This window comes from Lytechinus variegatus, chromosome 18 (genome assembly GCF_018143015.1).
Source record: "Lytechinus variegatus isolate NC3 chromosome 18, Lvar_3.0, whole genome shotgun sequence".
Lineage (NCBI taxonomy): Eukaryota > Metazoa > Echinodermata > Echinoidea > Temnopleuroida > Toxopneustidae > Lytechinus > Lytechinus variegatus.
The window spans coordinates 3656871-3679681 of record NC_054757.1 but is presented as its reverse complement, the minus strand read 5'-3'; the positions used below and the strand labels follow the sequence as shown (position 1 = coordinate 3679681).

At 36.8% G+C, this 22811-nt stretch overlaps 1 protein-coding gene across 1 annotated transcript in view; it reads right to left on the bottom strand.

Moving 5' to 3' along the window:
• Nucleotides 1-734: 734 nt before the first annotated feature.
• The window catches only part of LOC121431561 (UBX domain-containing protein 8-like), a 48783-nt gene continuing 26706 nt past the window's right edge, over nt 735-22811 (bottom strand). Inside the window, exons 2-8 of the mRNA XM_041629078.1 lie at nt 21332-21481; nt 20598-20671; nt 9819-9938; nt 8722-8886; nt 7660-7701; nt 7170-7244; nt 735-4526 (exon numbers count right to left, since the gene is read on the bottom strand). Of these exons, the coding sequence (XP_041485012.1) occupies nt 4353-4526; nt 7170-7244; nt 7660-7701; nt 8722-8886; nt 9819-9938; nt 20598-20671; nt 21332-21481 (800 nt within the window). The 3' untranslated portion in view covers nt 735-4352. The remainder of the gene's footprint in view (nt 4527-7169; nt 7245-7659; nt 7702-8721; nt 8887-9818; nt 9939-20597; nt 20672-21331; nt 21482-22811) is intronic.

The window sequence follows — 22811 nt, the reverse complement described above, 5'->3', positions numbered from 1 at the left end:
CGACAATTCAAAAGAATATATGAATCATCAAGACATCAAAGTTGGTGCTTATCTCATTAGATTTTAAAGCACCATGTCACTTTAGTACAAATGACCTTCTTCTGATCATGCGTAGAATCTTTTGATCATGCGCAGAAAGGAACTACGAACTGGCTTATTCTTTTCTCCACACACAAAAACCATTAACGATACAGTACAAATGGAGTCAACACAAACCCTCAACACAATGCAACAAGAATTTCCTATAAAACTGTTAATGGCATATCCCTATTGTCTTTGCCGGGGCAGGGGGGGGGGAGGTAGAAAGTTAGGATTAATGGATCATGATCACAGACTATTGTCAACTGTGCAGGAATTTATATGAACAGGTCGATTCTCAAATCATATTGGCTTGATAAATATTTTTTTTTATAAAATCTGGAAAATGCCCGAATGAACAAGTGCACTGCAGGTACCCCCCCCTTCCTTCTCTCTCTCTTCTCACAGATAGACCTTTGTTCTTCACGCACACACTTATACCTTTCTTAATCACCCTCCTCTCTCTGTTTCATCTCTCTCTCTTTCTCATGTACATGTATGAGCACACACTAAAACTTTTCCCTCTCTTACTCTTTCTCTCAATTCTCTTTCATTTTCTCTCTCTACCACTCCTCTCTTTGTCACCTACAGACCTCTCTCTTCTTATCAATCTAAAAGAAAGAAAGAGAAAAAAAAACACAAGTTACAGTGTGCAATGAAAATTGAAAAAGGCATTTAATACCAAATTTAGAAAATTATTTCAATGCTCTGTCATATAAATGTGTCCGAGTTGTTATAGAATAAGATAATTGATCGCGTAACAATAACAATCCTCAACATGTGCATAATTTTATTTCATGACTATGATTTATGATGTGAGAAAACCTAACCACCAATGGTAATATGATGTCAAATAATACTACCCAATTGTACACAACCCAAGACCAATCAGATCCACCCAAAATTAAAAACAAAACTCTAACAATCACAATTACCAGCAATCAATCGCCTCATCACGTTCCTTTGAAACTTACTGTAAATTTAACAAACTGTATGAATATTTTTGACATCCGTTCTACTTGATTACATATTCATAAATAGGTCTCACCTGCATTATGCATTTCATTATATCATGGACCTACTACTCTGACTAGGTCCATGATTATATATAGCAGCAGTACTGACTTGTTGAAGTCAGAATTTACTATAAAGGAGTGACTATTTAACAAATTCATAATGCATGGAAAAAAAATTAGACTGTGCAAATTAAAAAAAAAGAAAAGTAAATTGAAGAAAGATGGCAAATTGTATGGTCAAGGTTACTAATGAAATGAAAGTTCAAATGGAGCTGAAAGAGCCCAATCAGGACCTGGACTATACAAAGTGAAAATTACCAGTCACAGTAGATCTTCTTTATTTTGAAGTCTATACGTCTTTTGATGACGAGGATGAAATTGCCAGTATACAAGTATTGACTGCTCATAAAGATGACTGTGTAAATTATCATTCCCAAGGTACTTTTAATTCCGGTCTTTCTATCATCCCAAGGCCTTGGCCAATATTGTGGTATATTGCAAGGTCTTGCAATGAGTGAAAGAAAATGGCACTTCGTTGATTCAGTCTCCGTAAGTGACTTTGTCATGTGCCCCTGGGAATGATGTGGGGACAAATACCACAAATGGCGACCGACGATCTGGATTTTTGTGCCCTGTCAGAATCCAAAGTGTGAGAAGCTCCCAGGCAGGTAATAAAACAGAGAAATGTGACTTTAAACAGTAGCGGTAAGCCAGGTAGAGGGTGATCAGGTAGAAACAAGTGGTGTTGGAAGTTCAGAGTCAAACACATGTGATGATGAAGATCACATTGGAGTTCATAAGGTAGATAAAAGTGTTCAACCTATCATGGTTAATGTTGAAATAGAAGGTACAAAAATACTGATGGAAGTTGATACAGGCTGTGGTGTTTCCATCATAAGTCTAGCTGTTTTTTAAAAACATTTCAAGCAGAAAGTAAAGGTAGAGTAAATGTGGAGTAAAACTCAAGACATTTACAGAAGAGAAGATACCTGTATTGGGTAATTGTAAGGTAGATGCTACCTACCATGGTCAGAGAGAGAGATAACCATTAATTGTAAAGAATAATGGTTCAACTTTACTGGGTAGAGATTGGTTGTGGACAATTCGTCTGCAGTGGAAAGAAATATTATATGTCCACCATGTGTCACAGTGTAGTTCAACACAAGATAGAATAGAGAAGATAGTAGCAAACAGTGATGTCCTTGACAATAATGTTGGGAGAGCTAAAGGGGTACAAGCCAAATTGAAAGTGAGAAATGAGTAGAACCAAAGTTCTTTAAACCCAGGCCTATTCCTTTTGCACTCAAAGACAAAGTAGCTGAGGAAAATAATAGGTTAGTGAAAGAAGGGATACTAGAACCAGTGGAGCTTTCAGATTAAGCTGCTCCTGTTGTACCAGTCAGAAAGCCGGATGGTAGAATAAGGCTTTGTGGCGATTACAAAGTTACCATTAACCCACAGTTAGAAGTGAAAGAATACCCTATGCCTCGACATGAAGAGCTTCTTGCTCGCCTGCAAGGTGGGAGGAAGTTTACAAAGCTTGATTTGAAGAATGCTTATCAACAAGTTGACTTAGAGGAAAAATCAAGATGATTTGTTACAATTAACACACATCTAGGATTATCAAGGTATACAAGGTTACTTTTTGGGGAGAGTACAGCCCCGGCAATATTCCAGGAATGCATCGATAAGATGCTACATGGTCTGCAAGGAGTTGGTTGGTACCTGGATGACATCGTAGTCACCAGGTCACGTGACTAGGAACATGCCTCCAACCTGGTAAGGGTTTTAAAGAGGCTTGGCCAGTTAGGACTAAGATTCAAGCTGTCCAAGTGTGCGTTCCTTCAGAATTCTGTGGAGTACCTAGGTCACGTTGTAGACGCTGAAGGGTTGCACCCTTCACTGTTGCATGTTGAAGAAGAAGAACAGTCCTTCATAGGACTAGTAAGATATTATCGGAAGTTCATTCCAAATTTTGGCATCTATTTTGGAACCTATACATGAGCTGAAGAAGAATAAGGAGGTGTTCGACTGGATGGACAACTGCAAAGAGGCCTTTGACTTGGTCAAGAAGATCCTAAGCTCTAATCAAGTACCGTGTTACTTTGATAAAAGCAAAGAGTTAACTCTGGTAGTGGATGTGTCGCCATACGGGATAGGGGCTGTTATTTCCCATGTGACGGAAGAGGGTGACAAACCCATTGCTTATGCCTCTAGAAAATTGACTAAGGCTGAGACTGAACTAGAAAAGGAAGAGCTTGCCATTGTGTACGGTGTGAGAGTTTTCCATTAGTATCTTTGTGGTAGGAAGTTTACACTTCCGACTGACCCCAAATCATTGACTTTTCTCTTGGGACCGAAGAAAGGGATTCCTGTGCTTGCAGCATCATTTTGCTTTCAGGATATGTGTACGAAATATCAAATATCGTACTGCTAAGCAAAATGCCAATGCAGATTTTCTGTCACATCTTCACGGTTCAAGAAAGATCGAAAGCCAGCAGGATGAGTTTGTATAGTTAAGTTGACTGACGAGGCTACAAAGACGAATGAGGCAAAGTTGAAGTGAAATGGCACTTTGTTGAATCAGTCTCCGTTATTGACTCTGTTGTGTGCCCCTGGGAATGATGTGGAGACAAACACCACAATGACCATTTAAGATATTAATTGGCTTCAGTAAAGTAAACTCCTGAAGAAGACGGAGGACCATAGAAAATTCAAGTGAATAGTAAAAACTTCATTGGCAATCAAAAATCAAAAGCATTATCATCAGCATAACTTTGTTATATGTAATAGGGCATTATAGATAATCTTATTCTTTTCATACATACTCATGATCGTGGTTGCGTCAATATCAATTGATTATGACATAACAATGTCCTCACGCAATAATATTTTACAGCCTGTGCCTTAACCATAAAGGACTGGGCTCTTTGAGACGTATTGAGGATGGGGGGTGGGGTCCATGGGGATTTCCATGAAGCACTCCATTTGCTGGAGCCAATTTCGCACACATCTATGATTCAATATTGCACAATTTGTGCAATATTGGTCCTAACTCGTGGATTACCATTCTGGACCATCAAATATTACATAAATAATTCCTATGTACATGTATACTATATAATAAAACTCTCCCTAAAACCTAAAATAAATGTTCGAAATAGAACAAAATATCTCTCTTCAATAATGATAACAAAGAATCATAAAGAGTAATGCAAAATGCATATAAATGGAATGTGAATCGATGTAAAGTGCTTCCTATGACTCTTCATCAGGCTCAATCTCTTCGACTACCAATGAGACATCGTGATAGATCCCAACTTCCTGTAGTGTTTCTGCTGCATGCTGGGATAGATCCTGTCGAGGGTAGGTCGTGACCAGTGTGTAAAGCTTCTGGTGGTATCCTAGCTTAGTCATCCAGTTTAGTAAAACCTGAAATAATGGGAAGTAAAGAAAATGATACTGGATTAATTACAGTGTGATCTTAATGCTAAACTAATGTATTTGTAAGACTAAAAATATACTTATTACTCAGTTTGGATAATTATACTATTTTGCTCATAGATAATTTATAATTAGCTTTGGTTGATTAGCAAGGTGAGATTTAAGTTATTGTTAAGTAGCTAAAATCTCTCTATTGTGCTTCTGACCAGCTCTGATCTGTCCAGTAATCTTCACCTAATTATTCTCTTTTGTATTCATATAAGTAAAACCCAGAAAGCCTTCCTTCGATTATCACTGCACGTATATATCACATCACTCTGACAAATACAACTGGAAAATAATAGAACTGACTTTTCTCTCTTTCTCTCCTTTTGACTGTAATACAAAGATCAACTTATTCTTCATAAGTAGCAATCCTTTCCAACTTTTTAAATAGAGCTCATAGACCTTTTCATATGGTTAGGATTTGGGCCAATGTCGGAATCCTTTATTCATTTGTCCCTGCTAATTACTACTCATAATTTTACATTTTGGTATTCATGCAATAGTTGGATATAAGTGTTGACAAATTGTCACTATGGGTCATTCTTGAGTCTGTGACTCTCCGGATCACATCCCTCCCGGTGGTCTTAACTCCAGGCCAAACCTATGGCCGGTAACAGAGTCACCAATTTCTAAATATTATTTCATCTCTCTCTACATATATATCATCCTGAATATCAGCATCTTCAATATTATTGTCTCGAGTATTATTACATTATTATAATTACCTTCTCTACTGTCAAGAGATTGGAGGTAAAAATAAATACTCTGGAATTTTACTTCAATGTATCCCATGTCATCTCTTTATACCATCAAAAGTTTATTTATCTAGTAACACTCGCCAATTTCGCCATCGAAATTAACTTTACTTTCCACCATAAATCCAGAGAGAAACAGAGTGTTATATATTCAAAGTTTCATGAGAATGTCTTCCAAATCTTGTGTAATAGCCACCATGTCATCGTAGATCTAGGTAAAGTACATTTACATAAACATGTACATATATATAAAACTACCTTAGAAAATCATGAAATCTACTTGAGCTAAAAAAATTCATCAACCTGAAGATTAGAAAGAAAAAACATGAGTGGGAGATAGTGTACTATTATTATCATTACTTAGGAAATTAACCTACATGAATACCTGGGCCCTGTCTTACAAAGAATTGCGATTGATTCGATCCACCATAACTATGGACGGCCAGCAACATCAAAAATGAAAGTTTGTTCAAAATATTTACTCGATAATTACCGGTATGATGCATTTTCATACATTCATCTTGTGGAGCGTTGTGGCCCAGTGGATTAGTCTTCGGACTTTGAAACAGAGGGTCATGGGTTCGAATCCCAGCCATGGCGTAATTTCCTTCAGCAAGAAATTCGTCCACGTTGTGCTGCACTCGACCCAGGTGAGGTGAGTGGGTACCTGGCAGGAGTTAATTCCTTGAAATGCCACCGCGCTGTAAAAGGCTGCGGGGCTAAAGCTAGGGTAATAATATCCAATGGAGCGCATAGGGATGCATTTGGCAGTGATATGCGCTATATAAGCATGTTGGTATTATTATTCATCATTCTCTTGAAAATTCAGTGTGATTCTCTTTGCTTTTAATATTAAGGAGATTGTGCAAATTTCCTGTATGAGAAATTATGGTGTTGTTGGCTTTCCATACAGTCACGATTGAATGGATCAATCGCAACTCTTCGTAAGACGGTGCCCTGGCTGGAATGCCAAGCTCATTTTGCTAAAAAGAATTCTCAGCAATAATACATTCACCAGAATCAGCTGGGACATTCTCATTTTGAGATCATTACCACAATTGGCACTTAGGTTTGATGATGAAAACTGGTCAATGTATCATATGGTTTATTGATTAACCAAACAAGTGACATCATCGTAACTGCCTATATGTGGCATACACTGTGGCATCAAGGTGGAAGGAAACAGGGTAATGAAATTGCTGATGTGGTTTACGGTACACCATGTGGAGTGTTATAGAAACAGTGGATAGAAGAGAAGTGGATAGGCGAGAAAGTGGAGATTTGAGAATAGAGTATTCTTTCTTGAAAATAGTCCTGAAAAGGACTGTAAACCAGAAGGAATGTTGAGTGAGAACAGCTTGAGAAGTAGAGCTGATGAGGAGATGCTGGCTTGAGTCGGCGAGTAGAGATGATGAGTAGTAGAGAGACTCGACGTTTCGGACAGGTTGACTGTCCGTCTTCAGGAGACAACATTCCTTCTGGTTTACAGTCCTTTTCAGGACTATTTTCAAGAAAGAATACTCTATTCTCAAATCTCCACTTTCTCGCCTATCCACTTCTTCTCTTCTTCTATCCACTGTTTCTATAACACTCCACATGGTGTACCGTAAACCACATCAGCAATTGTACATGCCACCATGCAAACCTTCAAACAACATCAGGGTAATGAAAGTTAACAGAAGCTAAATCGTACCAAACCAGTATGTACAAAACAGAGGGCTATTATGAGCCTTTATGTGGCATTAAAAAGTATTATGAGAAAATAAAAACTTTATTAAACAAATAAAACAAAAATATGCTTTAAATGTTCAACAATATATCTTGTACTGACCTGAACTTTTTCTGTGAATAAAAACCGTCTTCTTTTCACATTACTAGTCGTACCCCTCAATGCAATAGTTATGCACTGTCGATAAATAAAAGAAAAAAGAAATGTCATTTTTAAAAAATTGTGTGCATTATAGTTGAACTTCTGAGGGAGTAGGAAGGGGAAATATTTCAAAAACTCCAAAAATAAGTTTGGAAATCTGAATATGCTGAACAATCTGCTATACAAAAAGATTTTTCTGTGGCAGATTTTTTTACAGAGGACATGTACAGAACTCATCTTTTTATGACCAAAAATGCTATTCCGATTTAGTAAGCAACAAAGTTGTATCCTTATTGTGACATCACTTTTTGTGTTGATCCATGAGAGGTTGTCCAATCAGTAAACCTCTCAAGACAATGAACGTTGGTGGCACGACACATGTATTAGGATACACATAAAACTCTATAAGTGGCTACCTGTGGTTGATAATAGTAATTATTATCAATATTACCTCTGGTGTTCCAATTTCTGGTTCATCTGGCAATGTTATGACCTACAATAAAAAAATATGACATAAAATTAAACATTTTCAAATTCAAATTCACTTATTTCCACATCTCTATACAACAAGATACGTCAATGTCGAAAATGCATGTTTGTTCAAAATACTATCTATGTTTATTCATACAGTCACTGTTTTCTTGACAATTCAGTATTTTCCTTGTTTTCAACTTTTAAAGTTATGACAATGCCACAAATACCCCTAACATTATCAAAGTTCATTGACCCTAAATGACCTTTGACCTTGGTCATGTGACCTGAAACTCGCACAGGATGTTCAGGAATACTTATTTGCTCTTGTGTCTAATTTTCATAAACTAGATCCATAAAATTTCAAAGATATGATGACAATTCCCAAATACCCCAAACATGGTCAAAGTTTGTTGACTCTAAGTGACCTTTGACCTTAGTCATGTGACCTGAAACTCAGACAGGATCTTCAGTGATACACTATTACCCATTAAAGTTTCATGAACTAGGTCCATATACTTTCTAAGTTAAGAAGTTATTTCAATAACTTAAGCTTGGTTGGGATTTCAATATTGATTCCCCCAACATGGTCTAAGTTCATTGACCCTAAATGAACTTTGACCTTGGTCATGTGACCTGAAACTCAAGCAGGACATTCAGTAATACTTGATTGCCCTTATGCCACCGTCCGAAAAGTGGTGCCTATAGTCTCGCTCCGCGAGGCACAAAATTTTCTGCTCAATGTCAGGTGTCTCCCTCACTTCTTTTTTTTTAAATTAAGACATGTTTGACATTCTTATACTTAAACATTTGAGTAAATACAAGTGTTGAAAAACTATATTCCTCTTTAACCCATACCCAACCACACAAATCCATGTATGGGCTGATTTATTTGTTTATCTTAAATGAATGGAAAAACAGAGTGTCCCTCTTTTTGGTTGATAAAAAATCTTAAAAACAGGGTAACTCCTGGAAAAATAGGAGTAGCTTGCAGGCCTAAATGTGTTGTTTTAAGTTGTTAATTTTATAATGATTGACTTACAATTTTCGGTTTGAGGGGTTCAGCTGGGACTCTTTTTAATGGATTGGTCACCGACTCAGGGAGCTTCCTGGCTGCAGCTGCATTCCGGCCAGTCCCCTCAAGGTCTCTCCTTCGAAGAGCCTGTCCGATTTCTTGGTGAGCAGACGAAGGATCATCGTCTCCAAACTTCAAAGATTAATCCAGAAAAATATCATTTCACAGTTGACTGCAAGGAGTAAAGGATCCTTTTAATTTAATTGCAATACTGCATCAAAATCTGTTGATTGAGGTTTCCAAGGAATAAAAAAATATAAATCTTAACAGTCCTTATTCCTTAATTCAACTCTTAATAAAACTTTTTAGCAGTAAGTACATGGACATTTTTTGATTGTCTATCAATCTGTCCATTGACATATTATCAATTCAGAGTTTGAGGGATTATCAAAACCTGTACCTTCCAAAACATGTATTCAATAGACACCAGTAAAAAATCTGGTTAGGAAGTGTTTTTTTGTGAAGGAAGGGGGTGGATTCATCTCCTCCTGGAACTGCACTCTTGAAATGACGTGACATTCATCATTGTCTATCCAAGCAACTGAGAGGGTGTTTCATACACAGTTGGGCTAGATTTTCAAGGGGAATATTTTGGAGGGAGAAGGAAAGATGAATGATGAAGAAAAAAAGAAGTAGAAGAGGAAGAAGAAAATGATCAATAATAACCAAGAAAAGTGAGAAGATGATGATGAAAAATGAAAAGAGGAAAAGGATAAGGAGGAAGAGAAAGAGGGGAAGAAAACCAAGACCAAAATTACAGGCGCAGACCCAGGGGGGGGGGGGCACAGGGGGCGCGTGCCTCTCCCTTTTGAGAAGCAGAATTAAAATTTGTAATGTAAAAATGCCCCCTCCTTTGAAATTGAAGACCTTTTTATTAATTTATTTTTTTGCTTGTAAAATTTTTTTCAAGTAAGAAACATCCTGAATTTGTGGTTAAAAACCTTTCTTTTGGGGGGAGGGTTTGTCAAACTTTTCCTCCGAAAAATTTGCCCCCCCCCCCCTTTGGAAAATCCTGGATCCGCCTCTGCATAATCATGTGAAGAAACTTTGTAAATATTCTTTACCCCTGTGCGTTCTCCTCGTCCCTTCCATGCTGGTCCTGCAAACCGGTAGAATTCCTTTTCTAATTCCGCTTTCTTTGCTTCCTCCCTAGGCTTCAATATCCTCTCACTAAAGCCCTCAGCCTGGTTAAAAAATGAAAGAGATGATTGCTTTAAAAAAGGTAATAGAGGGAGTTACTTCAGCGTGCCATACATATTATTACTTCATGTGATGCCTTGCCGGAATCACTTATATCTGCACGTAATCTTGTCGCTTTCAAAACTAGCTTGGATAAAATCTGGCAAAGCAAACAGTCCATGTATCATGACGACATTCCCGTACACACGCAACATGTATCAGTTTTCAATTTGTTAACCATTATGACTTTTGTTGACGACCGGGAGATCTACAGGATTACCTCACTCCTGTATACCAGATGATGAATAGACTCTAAATATAAAACAACTTTTTGATCAATGAATAAAACCTGATGGAAGCAGGGGCTCCTGGGGAGCAATTAATCTGACAAGTCCTGTTTTATCAGACAGTACATAGTAGCAGTGTTTCTCAGAAAAAACGAAATCAAGGGAAGTTGTCGGATCTGACATCCTATCAGACCACAAATTTGGTTGAAATGTTCCCCAAGTATAAAAAAATGTCCCTTTGCATAAAAGATATTACTGTTTATCATTACTGTAACTTCACCATCAAATGGTGACTACATTGGTAATGATGATCAACAGCCAATCAAAATCCAGGTTTCATGAAAGTGACCACTGCGAAGCAATTCAATTCAATGTATGCAATGGGGCCATGCAGGCCTTGTAATATCACATCCATAGATTTCGTCTGCCATCTTTCCCTTCAGTATCTATTGAATAAACTGCAGATTTCCTTCAGTATAAGGGTGGGATAAGCAGCATAGCATTTATATTTTGTATACAAAATTGGTAAAGACTCTGATCTTCGCCCTGAAATTTCAAAATAGCACATCATCTTCCCTTATAAAAATCGCCAATGGTATTTGAATGGTGCCGAATGGTAGTTGAATGGTAATCTGAATGGTAAATGGTACGCGAATGGTATTTAAGTGGTGTTTCAATGGTAAGTTCTTAATGGTAATTGGTAGTTTATTTAATGGTAAATGGTATACCATATACCCAATGGTGTCTCAGCGGTATGTGACTAATGATATGATTGGTATGACGAATGGTATACCATTACCCAATGGTGTCTCAGTGGTATTCAATGGTGTCTCAGTGGTATGTGCTTGTAATGGTATGACTGGTATGATCATTGGTATACCATACACCAATGGTGTCTCAGTGGTATACAATGGTGTCTCAGTGGTATTCAATGGTGTCTCAGTAGTATGTGCCTGTAATGGTATGATTGGTATGATCAATGGTATACCATACACCAATGGTGTCTCAGTGGTATACAATGGTGTCTCAGTGGTATTCAATAGTGTCTCAGTAGTATATGCCTCTAATGGTATGACTGGTATAATGAATGGTATACCATACACCAATGGTGTCTCAGTGGTATACAATGGTGTCTCAGTGGTATACAATGGTGTCTCAGTGGTATTCAATGGTGTCTCAGTAGTATGTGCCTGTAATGGTATGATTGGTATGATCAATGGTATACCGTACACCAATGGTGTCTCACTGGTATACAATGGAGTATCAGTGGTATTCAATAGTGTCTCAGTAGTATGTGTCTCTATAATGGTATGACTGGTATGATGAATGGTATACCATATACCAAATTGTGTCCCAGTGGTATTCAATGGTGTCTCAGTAGTATGTGCCTCTATAACATGTATAATGGTATGATTAGTATGGTGAATGGTATACCATTACCCAATGGTGTCTCAGTGGTGTCAAATGGTGTCTGAGTAGTATGTGCCTCTAATGGTATGACTGCATGGTATACCATATACCCAATGGTGTCTCAGTAGTATGTGCCTCTATAATGGTATGATTCGTATCAATGGTATACCATATACCCAATATGGTGTCTTAGTAGTATGTGCCTAGTGGTATATATAATCATGTTGGATAATTGTAAAGCCATAGTGGCTTAGTGGTGTTTGCCTAATGAATGCCATTAATGTTAATGGTGAATGGTATGCCCAGTTGCATTACCCATTATCATAATTCCGAAGATTTAAAGAAAATATATCAAAGATTAAAAGGTATTTAGAGTTAATTAAATATTTGAGCTGTGACTTTTATGCGAGCAGCTTCCCCAAATCAAGTGTAATCGCTCATGATTGTAAACATGGTATCTTGCATTCTTTTAAATTGTCTTTTTCCTTATTAAGTAAAAGGTCTATATGTGTTTAAATATTATTGATCCAGTGGTTATAATACAACATTATAAATTTGTTATATTTTACAATTGTACATGTTACTTTCTAAATTTAAATCTGATGCAATGGGTGCAAAAATAAAATCAATCGGTCAATGAAATCTTTTTTGATAAGGGTTTTGATTTTTAATTAATAAGTTTTATTCTATTTTTATAATAATTTTGCTTGTTTATGGCCGCTTTTTATAAAAAAAACTATATATTGAGTGTTCCAAGAAGATATTTGCAATCAATCCCAAAATTCGATCAGATGCAAATTATTTTATGGATCAGTTGCAAGTTTGCAATGAAAAGTATGACTCTCATGATTTTGGAGTCTGAAATTAATTTGCATTCGATTGCTTCGATTGCAAGTTTCTTGCAATGCCCCATATTTTGCTCAAAATGAATTCACTGTTGGTTGTCTTGGTCCCCCAACCTCTATCAAATTCCCATCCGCAAACCCTGATTTGGTCTGTCTGCAACGTCAAAAGCCCCCTCTGAACCCATTTGTACACTATTATAGCTGCTTCCAATCATGAATTATTTCTCTCTTTTTTTTTACAAATGATATTTTCAAAATTCTAATTCTATTATTTAGGCCCTAATTATTCTTTCCCACTTGTGGACAGCGTTTATAAAGAGGAGAGATATTCTATAGGCCGATCATTACTTGATTGAAATGATTTATCCACATGGTCTTGCTCCCTCACCCCTATCAAAATTCCCTGCCGCCATCAGGGTATAGTACAATGTAACAGAAAAGAAATCTACTGAATGAAATCTCAATTTCTATCATTACAAAAGCAAATTAAAAGGGAAGATGAGGAGTGAGTAAAAAAATATATATTAAGGGGAAAAAACAAGAAAAGAAAAAAGGCAATGAAGAAAAGAAAGATTAACAGAAAAGAAAAAAGACAACGAAAATAAAAAAGAAAATAAGAGAATACAGGAAAAAAAGTGAAGGGATCGAAAACTTTTTTCATAGATTCCAAGATCCAAGGAAAACAGTGACACGCCATCATGGTTTCCAACCCAGAGCCAATCGAGAGGAAAAAGAAGACACCCCTGATTTGGTTTTAATTCACCCCCCTCCCCCCCCCTCCCTTTCGCGTTGGCAAGCAGGGCCGCTTGGCTGCTTGTTAGCTAGCTCTATCGCACGCACGTACGCGCGCGCGCACGTGTAACCGCCAATTGCAATATTTGAAAAAGAAAACTCCATCTACCGGGACCGCCGTTTTGCTGTTGATAAGTCGGTCGATAATTCATCAAAAACTAAAGGAACACGGGTCAGATTCGGACAGCGACTTCAAAGTCACTTGTAGAAGGCTAAACAGTAAGTTCTATAACAATTTTCTTTGATTTATTTCTCAAATTGTCTCAAAATATTAGATGTCGGTGTACTGCCACGACCACTGCACTGCACTGCCACCGCCATTGCATGCCCCGTTGGCGCTGGCCGCTGCTCTACTGGCCGGGACGTGGCTATGACGATAGGGAGTGCTTATGCTTTGTGTTGGCTGAGTTGAGCTCGGCGAGCATGGAATAGATTAGTAATTCGCTCGTATTGCCTGATGTTTATTGTCAATGTTTTACAAAAACCATCTCTGAATACGTTGAATTCATGAATGAATGATTTGTTAATGCTAATGTCAAGACTGTCAAAGCGTTAATTGTGAAACACTGCACTGCACAACGTAATTCACTGAAATTGAAAACTTGCCGACAAATATTGTTTTGGAATTAGGTCTATAATTTGTTGTTGTTGATAGATGTTGGTAAATGAGATAAAATGGAGGTGAAACATGACCTCTGATCAGGCTACGTAGGGTCCTAAAGTTTGAAAAATGATAAAGACTACGCAGCCCCTATAAAGTTACACTGTACACACCACTCATCGCACATAGGGTGAAATGTGCACTTTGTGTGTGGAACTGTGACTGGACAGAGTGACAAACGATTCCTATTCAATTTTTCTACAGAGGCTGCAATAATTATGCAGAGAAAAGTGGCGCTAATGCAGTTTTGCACCGGCCGATTACCAGCATACCTCATCACCAAAATTTGTTCCCAAATGTCATGACAGGTCTCTCAGTCACATTTCGATGTTAATACCACCTCTTTTCAAAATATCGGGAACGGCTGTATTTAGTCTTAGATCTCGAGGCGTTGACAAATGGTTGATCTAATCCGTAGAAATCACTTCGCGGATTGGATTCGCTGTAATGTTTATTGGGACTGAAGTTAGCAAACAAATCATGCTAACATGTGGCGAACAAACAGCCAGCATGCCGCATGCGAATCTTTTGGTCGCATAACTTCGGTCCATTTCAACATGACGGCAAATCCAAGCGATCCGCAATATTTTGAAAAGTGGTGGGCATATTGTGTATTGACCTCAAAACGTGTGTAGACAAATACGACAATTTCTGGTGGGGAGTTTTGCTCGAAGTTGGCTGGTGTGAAACTTGTGAAGCATTTATGCGGGAGGTTATTATTAGATCATTTCATGGGGCTAGGCATATCAATTTTTAAAGTAAATTTTATCCTTTTTTAAGTTTGTCCTGTGATCACATTTTATCTGTTTTTATTTATTTACTGATAAAAACTTGCCTAAAACAATGTCTGGAATTCATCCACTGGCATACGATTGTCCATGAACGGATCCATGATTTCTCAAAGGGGGTAGTGGGGCAGATTTTCCCAAGGAAATTTTATATAACAAGCAAACCAAAAAAGAGATCCTCACTCTTGTATGAGACAATATTTTCAATATAAATATTTGCTGTAACTTTCGAAGGGGGGGGGGGACACTTGTGTAAGAAAGCCACATTTTTATCTTGCTCTCAAGGTGGGGGCACAGGGGTCCATTGCAGAAAGAGTTGCGTTTAAACCCAGGTCAAAAAATCAATCGCAAGTCCCAAATGCGCGCTGTTGATTGGTTGAAAATCAAGTTGCGTATGATATTTAGAGTTGCGATTTATTGCAACTCAAAATATACAACGGACCCCAGGTCAAATGTGCCCACTTGGATCCGCTTCTGGGATTGTCAATACCAGGGAAATGGAATTTATGTCATCGATTACCCTCCTTTTGAAAATTGCTGCTCTGGAAATTTGATTTCAGATGACATAGCTATTACTAGTATAAAGCATGCACATTTATAATACAGCCTTGTCTGAACTAAGCTGAACAATATCACATTTTATTATTGTATTCCTGAATTGTGGGCTGGTAATCAGAGATCCATGAAAAATATCTCTAAAATTAAAGTTCTAAGATCATTCTTTTTCTATTACTATATCAGTATTCTATTTTTGTTTGTATCTGCACATACATGCAGATTTTACAACACTTAAATTGATTTTATTTCATTTTCAAAGTTTGGACGACGGATACACTGGATGATAAGGTAGATGGTCCAGCCTTACATGGGAATGACACGACGGGTGTTGAACACAGAAAACGTGCCGTGTACAAGAAAAAAATGGAGTTTATGAAAGGTATGTGTGTAAGAATTTTCTTCAGTAGGAAAAATTGCAAAGCTTCATGAGATAAAACAGATTGTATTCCTGCAGTGGCATAGCTGAAAAAAAATCAGTATGTTGGCTGAGGGGTGGACACTTTGTCCTCATGTATTCATTTGTTGTGGTATTTGTCATCATTGGGGCCTCCCATTAGATAATAGGTTATTTTCTTCCCATCTATGGTTAAACATAAATTTATTTATCATATTTTACAAAATGTTGATATTTGTTAATTGGTACCGTTCAATTGAATGGTAGTGTATACTGCAAATTTCTCGATATTTAAAAAATATAAGAACTTCTAAAGAAAGCTTAAACACACGACAAGCATTGATGTTTTGAACCTTTAGCTAATATACTGTCCTTTGCATTGTTTTCATCCAATATTTCTTATTACAGCTTCAAGGAATTAATCCTGCCGGGTACCCATTCACTTCACCTGGGTCTAGTGCAGCATAGTGGGGATAAATTTCGGGCTCAAGAAAAAAACACACCATGGCTAGGACTCAAATTCATGACCCTCTGTTTGTAAGGTGAGAGTCAGAACCACTAGACCACGACGTACCCAAGCTGATGTCATATCCCCTCTTGTTCTTTTGTATTTTATTACTAGAAGTCATGCTTATTTACACTTTGTCCTCCGAGGACTATAAAAAATGGAGTGAAAATTTATTTCAAAGACATGTCCACCCTAACAAAAAGTTGATTTGATTAAATAGAGAAAAATGAAACATAAAAATCGGATGAAAAATAAGAAAGGTATGACATTTTTAAGTTTCACTCAATTTCACTTAATAGTTATATGCACATCCTGGTCGGTATGCAAATGAGGGAACTGATGACATCACTCATTCACTTTTCTTTTGTTTTTTTAAATATGAAATATAATTTTCTCCCCATTGACCTTTGAAATAAAGTTTTATTTCTCACTGAATATGTGGAGTTACCATTGCTTAACATTATTTGGTTCAGTCCAGTTGGTCCTTATTGTCAAATCTGTAAAAATTGAAATATTGTAGAAGTAAAACAATGAAAAACAAAACAAAAAGTGAGGGACATCATCGATTCTCTCATATGCATGTGGGTAAATTGTGCATATAACTATTTTGTGAAATATAAGCGAAATTTTGCATCCGATTTTGATGAAATATTTTGCATGATGCTTGCCTGATTTTTCTCTGTTGATTCAAAACAACATTTTCTGTGGTGGACTTGACCTTTAATGTGAAGATATGCATTGCTGGAAATGATATGATACTTGGGACATATCATACACACATGTATGAAAATATGAAATAATTATGATTTCATTTCATACAATAAGCCTAGCAAATATTCCTGACAATCATGTGTACATTAGGTTAGTTTTTACCAAAACATTGTTAAAATTTCAAATTCAATAACTTTGTTATTATTAGATGTTAACGAAATTTTCAGCATGATGTTTTTCTGATTCATTCTCTCCCTATCAAAATCTCCCCTCTTCTATGCTTTCTTTCTATGGTCCCCTTCATTCTCATAACTATTTTATGTGTAAAATGTAACCGGTCGTCCAACCCATTTGATTGAAGGGCTAGAGGTACTCGAGACTGAAAGTTATGTGATATAATTCAAAGTGTGCATCAGACAAACAAAAAGCACTGAAAATTTCATCAAAATTTGTTGAGGATTAACGAAGTTATGACGAATTAAAGTTGTTATTTTTTGGTAAAACTGTTCTCTTCAAGTCCTCATGAATATAACAAATCACAATTTATATATTTTTTGTATTATATGAATTCAAATTTTGTCCAAGCTAGGTTGTAAAAAATTACAATCGACTACTGATTCTGTGTAAGACAATAATCATATTATTTCTCACACATAGTTGAGTTATTCATCTGATTCAGCACAGCAAAAATAGACAGAAAAGAAATAAGTGGGTATCTTGTATATATTATTTTCTATATATTTTGCAAAAAGAGGTCTCTATTTTTTCTGTTTTTTAGTGTTCCAAATTGAATAATTTTCTTTCCCTATTTTCATTATATTTTCTTTCTATGTGTGATATATTATTTATTTCTTAATGTATCTTTATTGTATTTATTATAAACTTTTGGGGTGTTTCTACAGTAAATCATTAAAAACAGTTTATCTTTTCCGGACTCGAATATTCTTATCGCTCTTAAACCAACCTGTTTCTACGGACCGAATAATCTGATTAACTTGCATTTCACTTAGCAAATAGGGCAGAAATCGGAAAATTCAACCTATAACATCAACATTGCATTTCGGTATGTCTCGTTAGGAAAATTTTCAAAATTCATGGTAGATCTCACTCATTGTAGCAGGTATACGTGTTTCGCGATCAGCTGGCGAGATTAAACAGGCCAGAATATATGTATACTGTGAGATCGCACTTCTGGGTTCAAGCACTTAAGCCAGACATGCATGCTATTTTGCCCTATGTTTTACAGAAAAGTTAAACGGATTAACATGGCAATAACCACCTCTCAAAGAAAAATGAGAAACCGTATTTTGTGCGATGCAATTTATCAATTAACCACATCGCGTCTGTTTCTACAGGAAACTTATCCAGGATTCTGGATACTTAGGCGGGTAATACTTTTTAACAATTCTTTGTAGAAACACGCCATTGATATATCTTTTTAGGTGAAAAGAAAAAAAGAGAACAATTTGGGGGTACTATTTTGCCCCCTTTTGGGGATATTTCATTTCTTCTAGGTGTGGTACCCTTTATTCATTTGGCCATGTGAAGGCTATCGCACATTTTGAGTTTAATCTTCGAAATTTGGTGTTCATTAGTTTGTTGTCCAAATTCTGTCTTACATGTAAATTTGTTTATAGGAAAATTAACATAATATCTATGTGGAGTGCAATCATTGATCTCTTGTAGTGTCGCGTAGTCACATGTATTCATAATATGGTGCTTTTATGCCATACCTGTCAATACTCTTTTGTACTTGAACTTATTAGTAAAAAAATGTTTATTAATGTTGTTGAAAGCAATTACACACAACAGATTTAACATCAAGTATCAGGTTTGTATGCAGAACAGTGGTTTTGCCAAGTACGCAATCCATGTAAAAAGCAATAAGAGAGAACAGGTTTATTTTTGGAAATGTTAGTCTTCATTTGTTGTGTTTTTCAAACTCGATCTGTCTTGATACATGTTTATTTTTTTCATAGCAAGATTGACAGAGATATCAACGAATAGCTAAGTCATATATATTAATAACTTATGTGCTTTAATCATAAAGTCTATACTTGTGAATACTCTGTGCCATTTATGCTGTACTTAAACTTCTTATAGTAAAAGCAATTTAATGACGTTCTTGAAATAACTGCTTTCATTTTTTTCTTGTGTATACCGGGGTACTTATTCCATTATTAAGCTTTCCATTAGCCCCAGAGATATGCTGTTCACCATTGGTCTACCATTCACTGTACTTTATTGGCTTACTATACATTGCACATCTTTGTTCTACTGTCTACCATTGGTCTACCATTGAATGTACACTTGTCGTCTATGGTGTATGACCAATGGTGTTATTTGAATGGTTGACTAATAGTATAGTGTATGGTATGACAGTATTGTATGGTAAATGGTAGGTCAATGGTGTACAGTGTATGGTAAGCCAATGGTGTATGGTAAGCCTACGGTGTACGGTGAATATTAGTTCAATGGTGTATGGTAGGCCAATGGTGTACTGTAAATGGTAGGTCAATGGTGTTCGGTGTATGGTAGAATGGTGTAAAGTGAATGGTCAATCAATGGTGAACGGTTTACGGCGAATGGTAGTTGAATGGTGAGCGCTCAATGGTACACGAATGGTGTATGTTGAATGGTACGCGAATGGTGTACGGTGAATGATACGCGGATGGTGAATGGTACATGAATGGTGTATGGTCAATGGTAGGCGAATGGTGTATGGTGTAAGGCAATTGGTAGGCCAATGGTGTCCAGTGAATGGTGGCTGAATGGTAAATGGTAGGCCAGTGAATGGTGGCTGAATGGTGAATGGTGGTCAATGGTAAACCTGTCTATAGTGGCCATATGGTAGATCAATGGTGAATGGTGTTTGATCAATGGTATATGAATGGTAAATGGTGCTCATGAATATGGTAATAGTAACGTCCCAATTATTTAAATTAGTTTGAATGGTATACCATTGAGGCTTGAATGGTATACCATTGGTGTATGGTGGGTGCTGTGCGAATGGTATTCCAATGGTATATCAATGGTGTATGATGAATGGTAGTCAATGGTATACCATTCAATTTTTTTTATAAGGGTTAACATCAACTTCACAGTGTATGTCAGAAAACAGGCCTTCAATATGTAGTATTTTAGGGCAGGACCCTTCACTATCTTGTACAATTCCTATATAAAGCACCCATGGGGGAAAAAGCAGGATAAATTTTCAAGTTACTATACATGTATATTGTACTGTGTTAAGCATTTTCTGGTCTTGTATATATTGTATCATATGCGATAGTTTACTATGTGTTATAATGTTTTTTAATTCTCCTGTGTTATATTTTTTATGATTGTATTTTACTGTGCTGGGCTTGTTTTCAAACCAGTTTTATACTGAAGAGAATACCCTGGGTAAATAATGGCATGATGGGAGATTGGGTGTCCGGACACTTCAAATCTTGAAGCTTTCTTTTTTATCTCTGGATTGAACAAAGAAATATTAATTCAATAGTTGTAATCTTCTTCCATTTTGTTCTCTGTAGTATTGTCTAAAATTTTGTACCAAAAATTTATAAGGCTTTGCTTGATACCTTTTAAAATAGCTCTTTAAAGTTGATTGTCGAGACACACAACCTGTCCGGACAAACAACAACTGGGGATACATGTAGAAGCCAAACAAATAGGCATCTTCAGCCCTGAGAAGTATTTATTTACTGTACCTTTGATGTATGATCATCCTGTATCTTCTCTCTCACAGCTCTCTGTTGATTTACAAGTTCCTCAGGAGGAAGTTCTGTGTTTCCAAGAGAACAACAAAAAGAACTGTTTGGAGCTTCTGAGAGGATTATAAACAACATAATAATGAACACAAAATATAACTCTCAGCCCCCCAAAAAAAATTCACAACCTACTATTGTTGGATAACCTTTAATAATAACAATACCAACAAGAAATATAGCGTACCGGTATATCACTGCTAAATGCGTCCCCATGCCCTTAATTGGATATTATAACCCTGGCTTTAGCCCCGCAGCCTTTTACAGCGCGATGGTATTTCAAGGAATAAATTCCTGCCAGGTACCCATTTACCTCACCTGGGTCGAGTGCAGCACAATGTGGATAAATTTCTTGCCGAAGGAAATTACGCCATGGCTGGGATTCGAACCCACTACCTTCTATTTCAAAGTCAGAAGACCGATCCACTGGGCCACAATGTAATAAATATTGCAGTGAAACAATTCATAATTCTTTAACCTCAAGATCATATATTTAGAAGGGATCAATGTATCCACAGCAGTATTAAGTCATGCAGTGCTCACCTTGGAAAACTCTGATTTTGATTATCATTTTGACAAAAAGTATGCAGAAGGACATAATATGAAACTAACTTGGGTGAATACTATTTTGACAAACTACTGAACATCAATGAACTTTGATATCTCAAAGCACTCACTTTGTTTAGCATCATCGTGGAAAGGATGAGATTTAGGGAACCAAGTGTAGAATATCTTTTGGAGGTCATCTCCAAAATAAAGGAGGAAAAGCATCAGGAGAAGCAGATAGAAGAATCCTATCCCTGCTGCTCTCACTACCTCACGAAACTCTGAAAAGACAAATGACAAATACACATTACGAAACTTTGTGTTTAAAAATGGATCTCATCTGACACCCCAATTTCAAATTCCAAGCTACTTTCACTCGCCCCCCCCATCCCCGATATCAACAAAAATGGTTATCCTTAAGTAAACAACCACGCACTCTCCCAGATAATCCACCTTCCCCCAAGGAGAAGTGACCTTCATAAGGCCTGGCAGAGAGAGAGAGGGTGATTTTTTAAACTTATTGTTATTTCGGCAATTGTGGGTCATTTTGCATCGTTCACAAAATTTCATGTCGATCTTCATCTAAATTCCGAATCGTTTTTAGATATGCTAATGTCCTAAAACAAATAGAATACAAATTCATTCTTTCAAGATTAATGTCAGCCAGGAAGCTCTGAAGAGTTTGTTTATACTATTACGTAACAAGGACAGCTGCAATCCCACTCCATGCTGTTGATCAGCCTATTGTGGTGGCAGGCATCGGTGTTATCGGCTCTTATCAGCAGCAGCAGCAGTCACTAAATCGACCCCACCCCAGTTTAAACGCGAGAAATGCAACTTTCCCCAAAAACTGAAATTGGGGTGTCAATACCCCACTTGAGATCCCATTGACTATAACACGCAAGGCATTATCAGCAGTCAGATGAACCCCACCCCAGTTTAAACGAGAGCTCTCCCAAAATCTGAAATTGGGGTTTCAAATACCCCACCTGAGGTCCCATTGACACAGCACGCAAGGCAATGGAGTTCCTGTGTTATAAGATGGTGGGGTATTTTTTAAACACAGGATTCACGTAATGCATATAACAATGAGTTCAATTTTAGATTATTAATAAGCAAGCAACAATGTTGAGCTGCAGAGGAACGAAAAACTCTCATCATCTTTGTGGAAACTTTACACAACAGAAATCGTTCAAACTACTACACTTCTGTAACCAAGTCTTACTGAGAAATGTGTTTGTTCAAGTGATTAAAGGGATGGTCCAGGCTGGAGATATTTATATCTCAATAAATAAAATTCACATAGAAAAATGCTGAAAATTTGATCAAAATCGGAAAAAAAATAACAAAGTTATTGAATTTTAAAGATTTGCATTATTCTGGTGAAACAGTGCTAGGCATGTCTTTATGAATATTCATTACGTGTGCTGATGTCATTTCCCCACTTGTTCTTTTGTATTCTATTATATGAAATTAGGTTTATTCAAAGTTTTCTACCGAGAACGTAAACAATTGGATTGACAACTGATTAACTGCAACAGTTATATACTGCAAAAACTTATTTCATCATAATGGAGACACACCGTTTATTCTGGATTTTCCTCAAACCTT